At 35.0% G+C, this 17,369-nt stretch overlaps 1 protein-coding gene across 1 annotated transcript; it reads right to left on the reverse strand.

Annotated features, from left to right (window-relative positions):
- Positions 1 to 1,201: 1,201 nt before the first annotated feature.
- Positions 1,202 to 4,770, reverse strand: LOC18438967 (F-box/WD repeat-containing protein pof10). The gene is made up of 3 exons (XM_006849141.4): positions 4,481 to 4,770; positions 3,013 to 3,172; positions 1,202 to 1,781 (listed from the first exon to the last, which is right to left on the reverse strand). The coding sequence occupies exons 1-3, from the start codon at positions 4,557 to 4,559 to the stop codon at positions 1,517 to 1,519; spliced, it is 504 nt and encodes a 167-aa protein (XP_006849204.1). The 5' UTR covers positions 4,560 to 4,770; the 3' UTR covers positions 1,202 to 1,516.
- Between the last annotated feature and the right edge of the window lie 12,599 nt (positions 4,771 to 17,369).

The following is a 17,369-nucleotide window of genomic DNA, read 5'->3' on the forward strand; positions in this document are numbered from 1 at the left end:
GAAGAAGAAGTTTTCAAAGCTGCTTTCACATACGGGTGACAACGCAAACTCGCCCATTTCCAAGCTAAAAATGGCCTAGTAACTCTCTTGGTCCTAGCCAACACGGGCAATTTCTAAGACTTTAAAACCTTGCCACCATTTATTAACCAGTGTTTGGAAAACAAATCCAAATGATCCCTAACTAACATGTTCTTAGCATTTTCTGTTTTGAATCGATGATTCTTAGCATTTTCTGTTTTGAATCGATGATTCTTAGCATTTTCTGTTTTGTATCGATGATTCTCACTTTAGATCGGCATTTTTTTAATCAATGATTTCTCGTACTTCCCATTCTTTTCTTTGGTCTTGAGTCTATTGAATCATATTGGGGCCGCCAATTTTTTTTTTGCTTCCATGTGACGATTCCTTGTAAAATTAAATTATTCGTCATTTGGATTAGGATATGGTTTGGTTTCTTTAAAAGTCCACGTAAAAAGGAGTCACCTCTTAAAAATCTGTTTTTAAGATGAAATTTTTTACCTAATTTTTAAGGACATGTAATCTCTAACATAGAAATCATGAAAAAATAAATGAATTTTGAAAATTAAAAATAATAATTCTATTAAAAAGACATTTAGACCGTTACTTTCTATTATTTTTAGATAGACCACCTATTCGCATCCATCTTAAAGATGGATGCTTCATACCTCGGGAGCCAAATGTAGAAATACGGTCCCGCCGCATGAAACCATTTTTCTTTAGATTATGATGATTAAATTAATGGGAATGACATCGTAAGAAACTTATCCATTTCTTGGACTGAGAATAGATGCACAGGAAAAGTAGACCGTCGTCAAAACCAGATCGATAAATACTGGGGCTCATCATCATTGAATCTGAATGGATTGGACGGTGAAGAATCGAACCGGAATCATGTCATGTTTTCAAGGCCCAATCGTCCAATCCATCGATGCGGTGATGATCCTCATGTCCCCAAATCCCCTGTGCTCATGAGGATTAGCACATACTTCCCATATCCATATAAACACTACTAATATGTGTTGACTACTCTGTTCCCCAAGTGGCTAACAAATCTGGATATAAAAGCCATCCCAGTATTACCATTCGGGTTTTAGCGTTCCACCCCTGAAGGATCAAACGAGATAAAAAGGACCATATTGTAAATTTCTAAGTTCAAAATCAGATTGTCATGAGATGTAGGTCCCCATAAAGCTTCTCGAACTTTGATTATCACAACATCAATACAATCAAGAATCACCATTACAAGGTACAAGCAAGTTGGTGAAGATCCTGTAAGCCAATACATGGACACCCTTCAGAAGAATAATCTTTTGTGTGAAGACCCATCTCAATGCTTAGCTTGTTGAATCTTTTTTTCTAATTGTCAGAGTTCTCAAATCTACCAAGAAAAACAAGGACAACAAGAAAAAATAATCCTCAAACATGTTTCTAATATACATACAACAAAAAAAATTAATCCTCAAGACATGTTTTTAATATACATATGTGGCACATGCTATACATCTTCGAGGGTAGGTGACCTTCGATGACGCTTTATATCCCTAGATGCAACTTCCAAATCCCCAATGAAGAAGAGTATCTTATCTAAAATTCCAGGACATGGACCCTCTGAGTACCCCCTCTTTGAACTCCAGTGACCATAAGTTTCATCTTTCTCAAGATTCCTCCCATCTTGCCTAACCCTCGAACCCAAGTGCCTTTGAATCTCACCTTGGTGAATGAGAAAATAGTCATTCCCCTCCCTAATTATCTTCAGCCCCCTTTAGGGAAAAAAGAACATGAGAAGGGAATATCAGCAATCAACAAGAGAAGATCACATTTTAATAACATGGCCCTTGTACATGCAATGCAGCAAAGTTCTTTTTCCTGGACTTTCACCAACAAAATATCACCTTGCCTGTACAGGCGAGGTCACAAGTTTGAAGTTGTTCCATGTATGAGCTATCTTTAACAAAATACATGTGTATATGCATATTTTAAAAATACATGCAAACATTCATAACAATGTTCTATCCCCACTATTGAACTGCTCCTTTTATTGTCATTTGCCAAGAATAATTTTGTTCAAAAGTAAGAGTTTGAATTTCAAAGACAAAAAGGCTTGTATTCAATTCTTCATTAGAGTTTGTTTTTGTAGGGTAGATCAGTGGAGAACACGAACCCCTACCCGTTTTTCCTGGAAATAATTAGTGGTTTTCGAATGCATCGGTGGGAATGGAAGCCTAGACCTGTAGCTGAGGCTCAAGTTGTGCTACCACCACGACCTCAAACCCATTCCCAATTCTTAATTAAAGTTAATACCACTATCCTACCCAGAAATAATTTGCAATAGTTGCTGATAGGAGAGGATGTTGGCAAAACCTTGATCATGCTCACTGATAGGAATGTTGAACTTTGCATGTTTAGTTCAACAGTTTGGACAAAAGATGCCCTTGTGAATGTGTCGCAGAAAAATTCAGGTATGGGTACTTTCCATCATTTGCTAAGGGCAATGAGAGAATACCTCATAAAATAAGGCCAATATTAAGCTTGTAATGGTGTTATGCATGCAAGGATGCAACATATTTATGATGCATAGATATGAAAAACATTACTGCATCGAGTGCAGATGCATAGTAAAAGCAAACTATCCTCAAAACCACATGGGATAAATGATAATGAGGCTCATCACCATTCAATCTGAATGAATTGGATGCTGGAGAGTGGAACCTGCTATCGGAATCATGTCATGCTTGCATGGCATAACTCTCATCATAACTGTCAAATCCACTGATGGGGAAGCGATGACCCTCATGACTCCAAATCCCTTGTGCACATGAATAACTAGTATATACTTCACATAGCACTAAGAACTTACTAACATGTGCTAACTATTTTGTTCCCTAAATGGCCAGCAGATCTGGATACAAAGGGGAACAGATTTGTGTAGATGCATTTTTTGATAACCTTACACAAAGAAAAGCTATAAACTTGTCTAGAGAATTGAATTACCATCCAACTCGATCACGCCGATCATGGACTTCATAGGCATCTTTCCAACATTTCGTATTAACAGGGTTATAGAAAGCAGCCTGGGATTGGCCCCATCTCTTCTCAAATAGGATGCACCACAGTAAGTTATCAGAGGCTAAGCTCCTCCATTTCCTGCAGACTAGTTAAGAACCAAGAGAATATTTCATCATCTATAAATAATTCACAAAGCAAATGTTACTATTGAGTGTGATTTATCTTTCGGCATTTTGCTTTGTTAAAGAATTGAATTTGCAAGTGTTACCCACCATGCTAACACATGAGCATGCTTACTCTGTATAAAGGAATCCAATAAATTGGAGAAGAGAATCTCATGAATTATTCCCACAAAAATTTGAAAATTATGGAGGGGAAAAAAAGGAAAAATAGCTATTGAACGACATGAATCCAGTCATCAGCATAGAATGAACTTGTCTCTTTTCATTTTATTTTATTTTTGGTTCCTTTTTTTTGCAAACCATTAGAATGAAGTGATATTGTGGTCACTGGTTTAGTCAGAAGCAAAATGAGAAATTAATAGGAAATAGGATACTGTTTTCATGCAATCTTTTAAAAGGGGTGATTCTTTATTATTTACATATGTGGATCACAATGAGCGTATCAAGAAGAATGTTGTACATGTTATACTGCAATTGTTCAAGGTGAAAGATAACAAATTGAGCATGAATTGCACAATGATGAAAATATAGCAATTTCCCCGAATTAAAATGGTTTAATCTTTCTTTTTGTTTCTTTTCTTTCTTTAGAGAGTTTCAACTATCAACACACGACACATGGAGTAAAACTGCACCAAGAAGTAACATCTAATGAATAAGCAGAGATGGACGCACCAATTTCATTATAATCTGAATATCTTGTTACAATATGTAACTAATAAAAGAAAGAAATTGCACGGTAAAAACATAAAAGGAACTAAAATGGCGATAACAAAAATATGAGCCGAGCCATTGATCACTGGTCAGAAATAAAAGTCAACCTTTATGTCACAAACTGCAAAGTTTCAGTTTCAATATCTTGTCGTAATACGCAGCAAATAAATAAATCTTCCATTATGCAGAGCATAATCTATTTCAATAGACGATTTCATACAAGACGCAATAATGAAAAAGAATAATTCAACAATCTAATTCCAAAACTGACAAAATAACCACCATAAGAAAGCCCCAGAACTCAAGAACCCAAACTTTAAAAAAATAAAAAAATAAAAACCTTTAATAACAAAAAGCAGTAATTAGAAGCCTGTGGCAATAAAACCAACAAAAACTAGGCAATCAGAGAAAAATTCTCGAACAAGACATTTTGGCCACGAGAAAAATAGAAATTTCAGATCGAATTGGGAAAAATTAATCCAGTAATGAAGATCTGGAATGAAAATTCAAAGAAATTACAAAACAAATAAAATTTCATTGGGGAGAGTTTCGTCCCGGACCTTGTTGAGCAGTTGCAAGATGGTGGTGCTCCAGTAATACGAAGATCTTTTGGGCAATTTCAAGAGGCAAATTCTCCATTAAACGAACTCTCCCGCTCTCTCCTCTCTGTCTAAATTCTCCATTAAACGAACTCTCCCGCTCTCTCCTCTCTGTCTCCCCTCTCTTCAACTGAATGTAGACAAAACTAAAAGGATGGGACAGCGGCTCTCTTTCTCACTCTGCAATTCCTTCAACCGAGGCAGTAAAACCAAACGAAATAAAATAAATCGCCTTTTTATAGCCTCTCAAATCAACCGCTTTCGAGGGTTATATCATGCTTCCGCGGGATCATTGCATACATTTACTCCCTCATGTAAAACTCTTGGGATAATTTTTTCCATTTGAAATTCCGGGATCTATAAAATCAATATATTTAAAGATAAAAATTTGGATTTGAGTTCCTGAACATCTAGATTATTTTCTTTAAAAATTGGATGGATCGAATGCAATAAGTGATTCAAAAGTAGACCGCCCAACGTCTACGGCGGTCCAGAAGGCCTATGTGCATAGCTCGGGCCTAGGCGGCCAATCTGAGCAGCGGCTCTTGGGCAGCCACCTAGGCGATACAGAATCCGTCTAGGCGGGTGCCCAGCCGCCAAGGCGGCCACCTAGGGCTTGTGCCCCGCCTAGGCAATATGGAACCCGCTTAGGTGGGCGCCGCGACCAAAGGCCAAAGACATTTTTTTTTATATGATTTTTTAAAAAAAAATATGAAGGGATTAAAAGGATAATTTTAAGTTCATTTGTAACTTAAAACTTATTAGAGTCTATTTTAGAGAGAGAAAATCACTACAAAAAACAAAAAAACTAGTTTTTGATGACTTCTTTATGATCGAAGGATTTTCAAAATTGAAAAAAATTGATCAAAACATCACCCATTGATATTATATTTAATTTTTGATGTTTTATATCAAACTCAAAATAAGTGTCTTAAATACCTAATTTTTATTTTTTATACTATATATCTTTTTTTTATTTAAATGACTATTTTTTTTGGATTCAATTGGGTTGTTCAACGCCTAGGCGACCTAAGGTATAGGTGCACGCTTAGGACCCATACCACCTAGGACCCGATTAATGTTTTTTGAAACATTGAATGCAATAGTGGGAACTTTTTTAAAAAGATTTAAAAAGAAATTTTTCTTCTGACATTTGAGATTCGAGAGGTCTTGTCACCAAAATTTAATAAGCAAAAGATATTTCTACTATAAGTTTTGTCCGATTCTCGTGCAGGAGATTTCTTGGCATCATTTTGTAAAGCGGTGCAATCTCACGTGTCCAAATTCCACCGCGAAAATTGAAAATTTGGCGCGAAGGTTAAAAAGTAATGAAAAAGAAAAGAGCGGAAATTGGAAGAGTAAAAGCGAAAAGTGAAAATCGATACTTGGCAGACAACATCCAACCAATATGTTGCTGATTTTTCAACATAATTATTCATTAGAAAACTGGCTTTCTCTGGGGCATGTTTGGATGACGATTAATTTTAGGAAATTCTTTATCAAAATCCATATAATGCTTCTACCGAGTGTTTGAAAACTCACCGAGTCGAACCGGACTCGTTTGGTTTGGCTCGAAAATCGTCTGCTACCGAGCCAGTTCCACGAAAAAATCGAAAATCGCTCGTGTCTAGAGAGAATCGGGCTATTCCGAATAGTAAATCGCAAGTCTCACCTCACGTATGCCTTCCTCACGTTTCTACACGCGCAATTGAGTGTCAATGATACATGACTTTATAAAGAACCAAACAACACTTATCTTTCGATGTTGGCTAATTCCCACAAAAAATCATTAAAGCAAGATGATAGAATATATATTATTATAGACGTTACTAGAATCACATTTGGCGACGTGGCCGTGTTGGTTGACAACACTGATTTTGCGGTGTATGTAAAAATATTTTGAATTTGAACCCCTTAGCGCACAACAATTTTTTTTTTTTTTTTTTAGTTCGAACCCCTTAGCGCACAAAAAAAAAATACAAAAAAATTTTTGTTGTAAAAAAAAATTAACAAAGGCGGAAAATACTGTTGTAAAAAAATAGAAAAAATATAAAATAAAAGGTTTTTCAAAATAAAGATAAAAAAGATAATACAACATTTTTTATTTTTCTTGTAAAAAAATACAATTTGTTGTCAAAAAAAATAAACAAAGGCAGAAAATACTGTTTTAAAAAAATAAAAAAAATATAAAATAAAAGGCTTCTCAAAATAAAGATAAAAAAGATAATACAACATTTTTTTTATTTTTCTTGTAAAAAAAATACAAGGTAATATAACAAGTATTTCTTGCAAAAAAAATAAAACAAAAGGCATAAAAAAATAAAATGTACTTTGGTAGCAACATTTTTTTTATTTTTCTTGTAAAAAAAAATAAAAAGTAATACAACAAGCAAAAAAAAATGTAGTACATCTTCTTCTTTTGTCAAAAAAAAAAACAAAGATAATCAACAAGTATCATATTTTTCTTGTAAAAAAAGAAAAAGATAACACAATAAGTATTTATTGTCAAAATAATAAAAAGTATTTCTTCATACAACCTAGGAATAAATGGTCTAATTATATTTTTTATTTTTATAACATGATGGTCTTTAATATAAATTTAGTAATATTAATTTAAAGATAGGATTCATACAATGATGCCATTTGAAATCTCTCTCTTTTTACTAACAATTGCTTCCACTAATTTATTCTAGAAACCTAAAAAATTAAAGAAAATTGGTACTCATTCTAATAATTTTTACATTGATAACTAAATCTTTTATTTATTTATTAATTTTTGTATTATAAATCATGTAGTGCACTATTTTTACAGTTTGTTAATAATACATTTTAAATTAGATGATATTATAAAATAATTTGTTATTATTTATATAATAAAATAATTATAAAATATTGTTGGTACATAATATTATAGTCAGTTAGGTTGTAATAATTTGGGTTTTTTTAGCGGATTAGGGTTTTCTGCCAATTCAAGATTTTAGTGGCCAATTTTTCATCGATTTAGTCAACTCTTTATTGTAGTCCCTATATGATTATATACTTAATCCACGATAATTCTATGATTTTCTTTGTGTGATGTAAATTTAATGGTCAACATAAGTTCATACAAGGAAAGAACATCTCAATATTCATAAATTGATGAAAACAATGAAAGTTAATAATATAGTACCCTCATTTCTTATTGGATTAATAAAAAACAACATTTATAATGAATTTTCATAATTTTTTTGAATTTTTTTAAGGCTTAATCAGAGCGATTCGGCCCGATTCCCGATCCGGATTGCCAATTCACCGATCCGGATCGGTTTTGGGATGCTCGATCCGAATCACTGATCCGTTTTTTAAACCACTAGTTCTACCAAATGGTTTAAAAAGCGGATCAGTGACCCGGATCGAGCATCTCAAAAACCCATCCAGATCGACGAATCGACGATCCGGATCGGGAATCGGCTGAATCGGTTGAATTAAACCTTAAAAAAAATCCAAAAAAAATATTAAAATTCATTATAAATATTGTTTTTTAGGTATTCAATAAGAAATGAGGGTACTCCATTAAGAATTTTCATTTCTTTGCATGAATATACGAATATTGATATGTTCTTTCTCTGCATGAACTACTATTTACCATTTAATTTACATCACACAAAAGGATAAACATAGAATTATCATGGATTAAGTATATCATCATACATGAACTACAATAAAGCATACAATTCGTAACATACTGTAACAATCCTAAAATTTCAAAAAAAAAAAAAAAAAGGAGAAAATATGCTTATAAATAGGTGATGTTCTATTTGAGTATGATGGTCCTTGGGGACCATCACTATTTTCAAAAACTTTTACTTCGTTTAACTTCTGCTTGCCTGTTTTGCTTGCCTGCTTTTGCCTCCTGCTGCTTGCAACTGCCAACGTCCTTTAGCGGACGTGGTTTTCGTACGATAAAAGTCTGCTTTTAACGCGACACCTCAGGTATGAGGTAGAGCATAAGAAAATAATATAATAATACGTTATAAGAATTTAAATAGGGGATGTGAGCACTCCCACCCTAAAACAAAATTTTGAGATCTCTCTCTGGTCGAAACACAGTGAACTTCTCTCTCGAACCGAAATTTTTTATCGGAAGCTCCCTCTGAAATAATTGTGGGTAAGTGACATCGTCTTTCTGAAAAATAGTCTATTTTTAATAAATAGTGATATTTCCGTCTAGGATCTTTATTTTATCAGTTTTATGTGTAAGTGACCTCATTGTCTTGAAAAATAATCCATTCTTTTTAAAAATAAAATGAAATAATTATTTCTGCTTATTATCATGAATTTTAGGCGCGATAAATTTTATGCGCACGTGACCTCATTATCTTGAAAAATAATCTTTTTAATAAAAATTGTGATATTTTATCTATGTTAGAAATTTTGAATGCTGTAAATTAAAAAATAAATTTATTTATTTTTCTTGTCTATTGTTAGAAATAAATGTGATATTTCTGCTTTTAGTAAAATTGTGATATTTCTTTCTACTGTTTTGAATATTTAGACATTGTAAAATTCATGTGCAAATTACTGCCTTATTATTTAAAAATTGACATTTTTGCAATTGATTATAGTATTGTTGTGAAATGTTTATTTGTGAATTGATATTCCATAAATTGTGATAATTCCGTATTCTTGAAGTTTTATAAGAGTTTTTCTATACATATTAAATTGGCAATTATGCTAGAATGCCTTTACAAACTGCTACCTTTCTAAATTTGAGCCCAAAATATTTGATCGGTAATTTTTGAAATGTTATAGAGAGTGACTGTTATTAATGGTTTAAGTGAAATTCATATTAATGGTTTCAGTGATATGTTGAGTACATGATATTGCTGCTTTCGAATGTTTAAAGAGATTTAGAAATAATTTAAGTATGCAAGTGGACTCATCCGGTTCGTCGGTGAGGTATAAGTGGACCTATTTGGGACCCCGGTAGGGTTTAAGTTGACTCATCCGGTACGCTGGTGAGGTATAAGTGGACCTGCAGGGATTAAGTGGACCTATCTGGGACGCCGATAGGGATTAAGTGGACCCATCAGGACGCTGATGGGGTATATAGGTAACCTACTTGGGACGCCAGTAGGGTATTTTGTGAAATCCTTTGAATTATGTACTGCCGTTAAAAGTGTTATAAGCATTTCAATTACACGGATTATACTTAATTATGCATTTATTGAAAGTGAAACTGTTGATGCATTTCTGTTAATAGATCTCATTTTGGAAAATATTGATATCTTTCAATCATGATTATTTTTAGGATTATGATGATCACTTACTGAGTAGCCAAACTCATCAAACTATGGTAAACATTTTTCAGGATAACTACGGATTCATTTTGAGTGCTAGTCAAGATCAACCTTGGAAGATACTGTTGTTGTGCTAGCTTTCTTTATTTACTATGTAAGACCTCGCCATTGTAAATTTGTCCTATCAATAGATGTATATATGTTTTGTCCGTCACATCTCAGGAATAATAGTATTGTAAATTCTTAGGGTGTGACAATTATGGTATCAAAACAATAAGTTTAAGATCCTTAGGAAATTTAAAAAGAATGTACTTAAAATCACATTTATCGTGTGTACAGACCGGGATAAAGTCAAGATCCAGAATGGCTGAAGCCAATATCGAAGGAATTCACAAAGCCTTGGAAAATATGGTTGCTCTAAAGCAACATCAGATGGAAAACAACAATCCACCCAGGCAGTCGGTTACAGGAAATGGTGGGAGTAATATCGAACAATTTAAGAAATTAAACCCACCTTCTTTTAAGGGTGCTGTAAACCCACTGGAAGCCGAGGGATGGATTATGCAATTGGAAAAAATATTCGAGGTTATGGAATGTCTTGATGATAGGAAGGTGGCCTTAGCAGTTTTTATGTTAGAAGGTGAGGCACAACACTGGTGGCGAATGGCAAAAGGAGTATTGGTCAAAGAAAATAAAACCTTGACTTGGGAAGTATTTCTAGAGGCATTTAATGAAAAATATTTCCCAGATTTTATTCGAGACCAAAAAGAAATGGAATTTCTAGAATTAATTTAAGGAAATAAGACAGTAGCACAGTACGAGGCCAAGTTTACTGAATTAATAATGAGGCAAGAAAGGTGAAGAAATTTGAAAGGGGTCTCAGGCCAGCTATTAGAAGCAGAATATCAGTCTTGAAATTAAGAACTTATGCTGAAATAGTGGATCGTGCCCAAATTGTCGAAAAAGATTTTGAAGATTACCAAAAGACGAAAAATCAAAACAGTCATGTTAGACCTACATCATCTAATCGACAACAGTTTGAAAGGCCAAACAAGAAGCCAAGGCCCTCGCCATTTCAAAGCCCAATAGAAACATGTAGAAAATGTGGGAAAAATCATGGATCAAGCCCTTGTTATTGGAATACCGGAGCCTGTTTTGAATGTGGAAAATTGGGACACCAGATTAAACAATGTCCTAGCTTACAGACACAACAGCTTCCAAAGCAGGGAGAGATAGCTCCAAAGCCTCAGATGAAGGGAAGAGTATTTACGATTACCGAGCAAGACGCTCAGGCCTCAAAATCAGTGATCCAAGGTACTCTTACTATCTTCCAAAAAGTAGCTCATGTTTTGATTGATCCTGGATCTACTCATTCATTTGTGTCACAACACTTTGCATGCCACTTAAAGGTAGAACCAGAACAATTAGAATACATTCTAGAGGTAGCCACACCGATGGGAGATTCAATTAACACCAATATAGTGTACAAATCATGTGTAATAAAGATAAAAGAAAATGAACTGTTGGTTGATTTAATACTCTTGGACATTCAAGATTTTGATGTAATCTTAGGCATGGATTGGCTTTCTGCATACCATGCAAGTATTGATTGTTATAAGAAAATTGTTACCTTTAGTATTCCGAATCAACCAGTATTTTACTTCAATGGTGTCAAAGAAGACTCCCCATCATATTTAATCTCTTGTATTCGAGCTAATCGCCTCCTTCGAAAAGGGTGTCAAGGCTTTCTTGCCTATATCAAAGAAGATAGGAAGGAAGAAATAAATTTGGATACCACTCCGGTTATCCAAGAATTTCCCGACGTTTTTCCTGAAGAATTGCCAGGATTACCGCCTGACAGGGAAATTGAATTTTCCATTGAATTATTGCCAGGGGTAGCACCAATTTCTAAAGCACCTTACAGAATGGCTCCTGCAGAACTTAAAGAACTGAAACAACAATTGGAAGAATTATTAGATAAAGGTTTTATCAGGCCCAGTGTGTCACCTTGGGGTGCTCCAGTACTGTTTGTCAAAAAGAGAGATGGGACTATGAGATTGTGTACTGATTATAGACAGTTGAACCAAGTAACAGTGAAAAATAAGTATCCATTACCTAGAATTGATGATTTATTTGATCAATTACAAGGATCACAAGTGTTTTAAAAAATTGATCTTAGATCTGGATACCATCAGCTTAAGATTAAAGGTGAAGATATACTCAAGACAGCTTTCAGAACAAGGTATGACCATTATGAATTTTTAGTTATGCCTTTTGGATTAACTAATGCACCGGCTGTATTTATGGATTTGATGAATCGAATCTTTAGGCCCTTTTTGGATAAATTTATTGTGGTATTCATCGATGATATTTTAATTTATTCCAAGAATCAGAAGGAACATGAGCAGCATGTAAGAATGGTATTGCAAATATTAAGAGAAAATAAATTGTATGCCAAACTTAGTAAATGTGAATTTTAGCTTGAACAAGTGACATTTTTAGGACATGTCATATCAAAAGAAGGTCTATCAGTTGATCCTTCAAAGGTTGAAGCCGTTGTTAATTGGAAACAACCAAGTAATGTGACTGAAGTTCGAAGCTTTTTAGGATTGGCAGGATATTACAGAAAATTTGTAGAAGGATTTTCTGGAATCGCAATCCCATTGACTCGATTGACACAGAAAAATGTCAAATTTGAGTGGACAAGTGAATGTGAGGAGAGTTTTCAAGAACTAAAAGTTCGATTAACTTCAGCACCTATTTTAACTATTCCTGAGGGGAGTGGGGGATTTGTGATTTATAGTGATGCTTCACATAAAGGTTTAGGCTGTGTATTAATGCAATATGGGAAAGTAGTGGCATATGCATTCAGACAGTTGAAAGAATATGAGAAAAAATATCCAATTCATGATTTGGAGCTAGCTGCAATAGTATTCGCTTTGAAACTATAGAGGCATTATCTCTATGGTGAGCCATTCGCAATATACACGGATCATAAGAGTTTGAAATACCTTTTCTCTCAGAAGGATTTAAATATGCGGCAGATAAGATGGATGGATTTCTTAAAAGATTATGATTGTACAATCCATTATCATTCAGGAAAAGCTAACGTTGTGGCCGACGCTCTAAGTAGAAAATCTACGGGAGTCTTAGCTCATCTAATGATCCAAGAAATGCGAATGTTAGAGGAAATAGTGGATTGACATCCAACTCCGTCCATTAATGGTGTGGTAAGTATGATTGCCAACATTACGGCGGAACCCCAATTAATCCAACAGATTCGATTGGCACAAAAGAAAGACCCTCAGCTTATAACAATTATAGAAGAGGTGAAGCAAGGAAAGATAGATGAATTCTCTATATGTAGTGAGGATTTGCTAAGATTCAAAGGTCGGGTTTGTGTCCCGAATGATGAGAGTGTAAAGAAAGCTATCTTAGAAGAAGCACATCATTCTCGTTATACGATACATCCCGGAAGTATTAAAATGTATCAGGACCTGAAGAAAACCTTTTGGTGGAATAATATGAAAAAAGAGGTAGCACTATTTGTGTCTACATGCCTAACATGCCAGCAAGTAAAAGCTGAACATCAAAGGCTCGCTGGGTTGTTGCAGCCTTTACCAGTGCCAGAATGGAAATGGGAGCACATCTCTATGGATTTTGTCTCTGGCTTGCCTAGAACAAATTCAGGACATGATAGCATTTGGGTCATTGTGGACCGGTTAACCAAAGCTGCCCACTTTCTACCGATTCGCACGACGTACACTTTGGATCGACTGGCTCAGCTGTACATTAAGGAAATAGTGCGGTTGCATGGAGTTCCTGTCAGTATTGTATCGGACAGGGATACTCGGTTTACTTCTAAATTTTGGGCTAGACTACAGTCAGCTATGGGGACGAGACTCGCCTTTAGTACTGCCTTTCACCCCCAAACTGATGGACAATCGGAGAGGACCATCCAAACCTTGGAAGATATGCTGAGGGCCTGTGTTATTGACCTTACAGGAAGCTGAGATGACCACTTACCCCTAATTGAGTTTGCTTATAATAATAGCTTCCAAGCCAGTATTCAGATGGCACCATATGAAGCCCTGCATGGAAGGAAATGCAGGTCACCCATATGTTGGGATGAGGTTGGTGAAAGAAAGCTTTTGGGGCCCGAAATTGTCCAGGCAACCACAGATAAAATAATATTAATTCGTGAAAGGCTCAAGACAGCTCAGTGTCGGCAAAAGAGTTATGCCGATAACCGAAGGAGAGATCTAGAATTTGAAGAAGGTGATCGAGTTTTCCTAAAAATCTCACCAATAAAGGGTATTATGAGATTCGGCAAGAAAGAAAAGTTGAGCCCACGTTACATCGGACCATTTGAAATCCTGGAAAGAATTGGAGGTGTCGCTTATAGACTTGCCTTACCACCCGAATTGGCAAATGTCCATAATGTCTTTCATGTATCTTCACTACGAAAATATCAGCCCGATCCATCCCATATCTTAAAATATGAACCTTTACCGATCAAGAAGGACCTATCCTTCATTGAGCAGCCAATTTTGATACTGGATAGAAGGGTGCAAGTGTTGCGTAACAAGGAGATTCCTTTAGTCTGTGTATTATGGCAGTACCATTCAAGAGAAGAGTCGACTTGGGAACGAGAAGACGAAATCAGAGAAAAATACCCCTATCTTTTTCAATAATCAGGTACACAAATTTAGAGGACTAAATTTCTTTAAGGAGGGAAGAATGTAACAATCCTAAAATTTCAAAAAAAAAAAGAAAAAGGAGAAAATATGCTTATAAATAGATGATGTTCTGTTTGAGTATGATGGTCCTTGGGGACCATCACTATTTTCAAAAACTTTTACTTCGTTTAACTTTTGCTTGCCTGTTTTGCTTGCCTGCTTTTGCCTCCTGCTGCTTGCAGCTGGCAACGTCCTTTAGCGGACGTGGTTTTCGTACGATAAAAGTCTGCTTTTAACGCGACACCTCAGGTATGAGGTAGAGCGTAAGAAAATAATATAATAATAAGTTATAAGAATTTAAATAGGGGATGTGAGCACTCTCACCCTAAAACAAAATTTTGAGATCTCTCTCTCTGGTCGAAACACAGTGAACTTGTCTCTCGAACCGAAATTTTTTATCGGAAGCTCCCTCTCAAATAATTGTGGGTAAGTGACATCGTCTTTCTGAAAAATAGTCTATTTTTAATAAATAGCGATATTTCTGTCTAGGATCTTTATTTTATCAGTTTTATGTGTAAGTGACCTCATTGTCTCGAAAAATAATCCATTCTTTTTAAAAATAAAATGAAATAATTATTTCTGCTTATTATCATGAATTTTAGGCGCGATAAATTTTATGCGCACGTGACCTCATTATCTTGAAAAATAATCTTTTTAATAAAAATTGTGATATTTTATCTATGTTAGAAATTTTGAATGCTGTAAATTAGAAAATAAATTTATTTATTTTTCTTGTCTATTGTTAGAAATAAATGTGATATTTCTGCTTTTAGTAAAATTGTGATATTTCTTTCTACTGTTTTGAATATTTAGACATTATAAAATTCATGTGCAAACTACTGCCTTATTATTTAAAAATTGACATTTTTGCAATTGATTATAGTATTGTTGTGAAATGTTTATTTGTGAATTGATATTCCATAAATTGTGATAATTCCGTATTCTTGAAGTTTTATAAGAGTTTTTTTATACATATTAAATTGGCAATTATGCTAGAATGCCTTTACAAACTGCTACCTTTCTAAATTTGAGCCCAAAATATTTGATTGGTAATTTTTGAAATGTTATAGAGAGTGACTGTTATTAATGGTTTAAGTGAAATTCATATTAATGGTTTTAGTGATATGTTGAGTACATGATATTGCTGCTTTCGAATGTTTAAAGAGATTTAGAAATAATTTAAGTATGCAAGTGGACTGATCCGGTTCGCCGGTGAGGTATAAGTGGACCTATCTGGGACGCCGGTAGGGTTTAAGTGGACTCATCCGGTACGCCGGTGAGGTATAAGTGGACCTGCAGGGATTAAGTGGACCTATCTGGGACGCCGATATGGATTAAGTGGACCCATCAGGACGCTGATGGGGTATATAGGTGACCTACTTGGGACGCCAGTAGGGTATTTTGTGAAATCCTTTGAATTATGTACTGACGTTAAAAGTGTTATAAGCATTTCAATTACACGGATTATACTTAATTATGCATTTGCTGAAAGTGAAACTGTTGATGCATTTCTGTTAATAGATCTCATTTTGGAAAATATTGATATCTTTCAATCATGATTATTTTTAGGATTATGATGATCACTTACTGAGTAGCCAAACTCATCAAACTATGGTAAACATTTTCAGGATAACTACGGATTCATTTTGAGTGCTAGTCAAGATCAACCTTGGAAGATACTGTTGTTGTGCTAGCTTTCTTTATTTACTATGTAAGACCTCGCCATTGTAAATTTGTCCTATCAATAGATGTATATATGTTTTGTCCGTCACATCTCAGGAATAATAGTATTGTAAATTCTTAGGGTGTGACACATACGATCTAAAAATAAAATGACAGACGACGTCGTTCTTCATCATGGTCACGCTGATGCCATTGATTGAATTCGCATGACAATTCATTGACTCGATCTAAAAACGAATCATCCAAATTAGTACGCACCTGACTATACCCAAATCCCTGAGTGTTAGTGTTTTGTTGTGGTCTTAATCCAAAATCCCCGAAGCTTGTCCATCCTTCATGCTCACCTATACCATCGTGCTCTTCCCTACCCTCTTGTTGTTGGGACTCGATATGTGAATAATTTGGCTGGGATTGGGTGGCCTCAGAATCACCATCTCTCTCATTTTCCCTTAGACCCCCTTCTCACTCTCCCTCATTAGGTGCAATATCACTGACATCTCTGACAAATTGTGGATATGTTGGCAGGATGCTTACTCTTTCATGCTGCTCATCACTTTCTTCAAGATCTCCTTCACCGATAGCCTCAAGGAACGCTCTCTTGTGCAACACTGGCTCATCTTCTTCTACTACCCATTGTTCTGTTGTGTCTGTGACAAATATTGTGTCTAAGTCTATCGGCCCATAGTCTTCAAGCTTCCTTCTTATTTGTCACTCTCGGAGGTTTAAGTTGTAATGAACGTAGACTAGTTTATGAAGCTTCTCCGAAGTGAGTTGATTCCTTCTAGTAGTGTGCAACCATTGGAACGTACTCCAGTTTCGCTCATAGCCAGTAGCAAGACATGTTTGGGAGCGCACCTTGATTGCTATCCTCATTAGATGAGGTGTATCACTACCATATATCTCCCATCATTCGGTTGGATTAAAATGCAAAAAGCATTGTAAGGGCAAGAACAATTCATAAGATTAAATATATAAATAAACAAAATATTAGTTAGGGGATAACCTGGATCCATCTTAGTTCGAGAATTCCTGGCAAGTCTAGTTTCGAAGGATCCTATAACATCGCTATACATAGCAAGCTAAAACAAAATATTTCGTTTTAGTGTATTATTCCTCACAAATATAACAACTTAATCAAGTTCTTACCGA

Source organism: Amborella trichopoda, chromosome 9 (assembly GCF_054954075.1).
Source record: "Amborella trichopoda isolate Santa Cruz 75 chromosome 9, AtrichopodaSantaCruz75HAP2 v2.0, whole genome shotgun sequence".
NCBI classification, from domain to species: Eukaryota; Viridiplantae; Streptophyta; class Magnoliopsida; order Amborellales; family Amborellaceae; genus Amborella; species Amborella trichopoda.

What these genes read in the sequence shown, in the direction of transcription:
- LOC18438967 (XM_006849141.4), bottom strand. Translation starts at nt 4,559, where the DNA reads ATGGAGAATTTGCCTCTTGAAATTGCCCAAAAGATCTTCGTATTACTG. An exon ending in TCTTGCAACTGCTCAACAAG is followed by an intron (nt 3,173 to 4,480) that starts GTCCGGGACGAA and finishes GTTCTTAACTAG; the next exon opens with TCTGCAGGAAATGGAGGAGC. An exon ending in CGGCGTGATCGAGTTGGATG is followed by an intron (nt 1,782 to 3,012) that starts GTAATTCAATTC and finishes TTTTCCCTAAAG; the next exon opens with GGGGCTGAAGATAATTAGGG.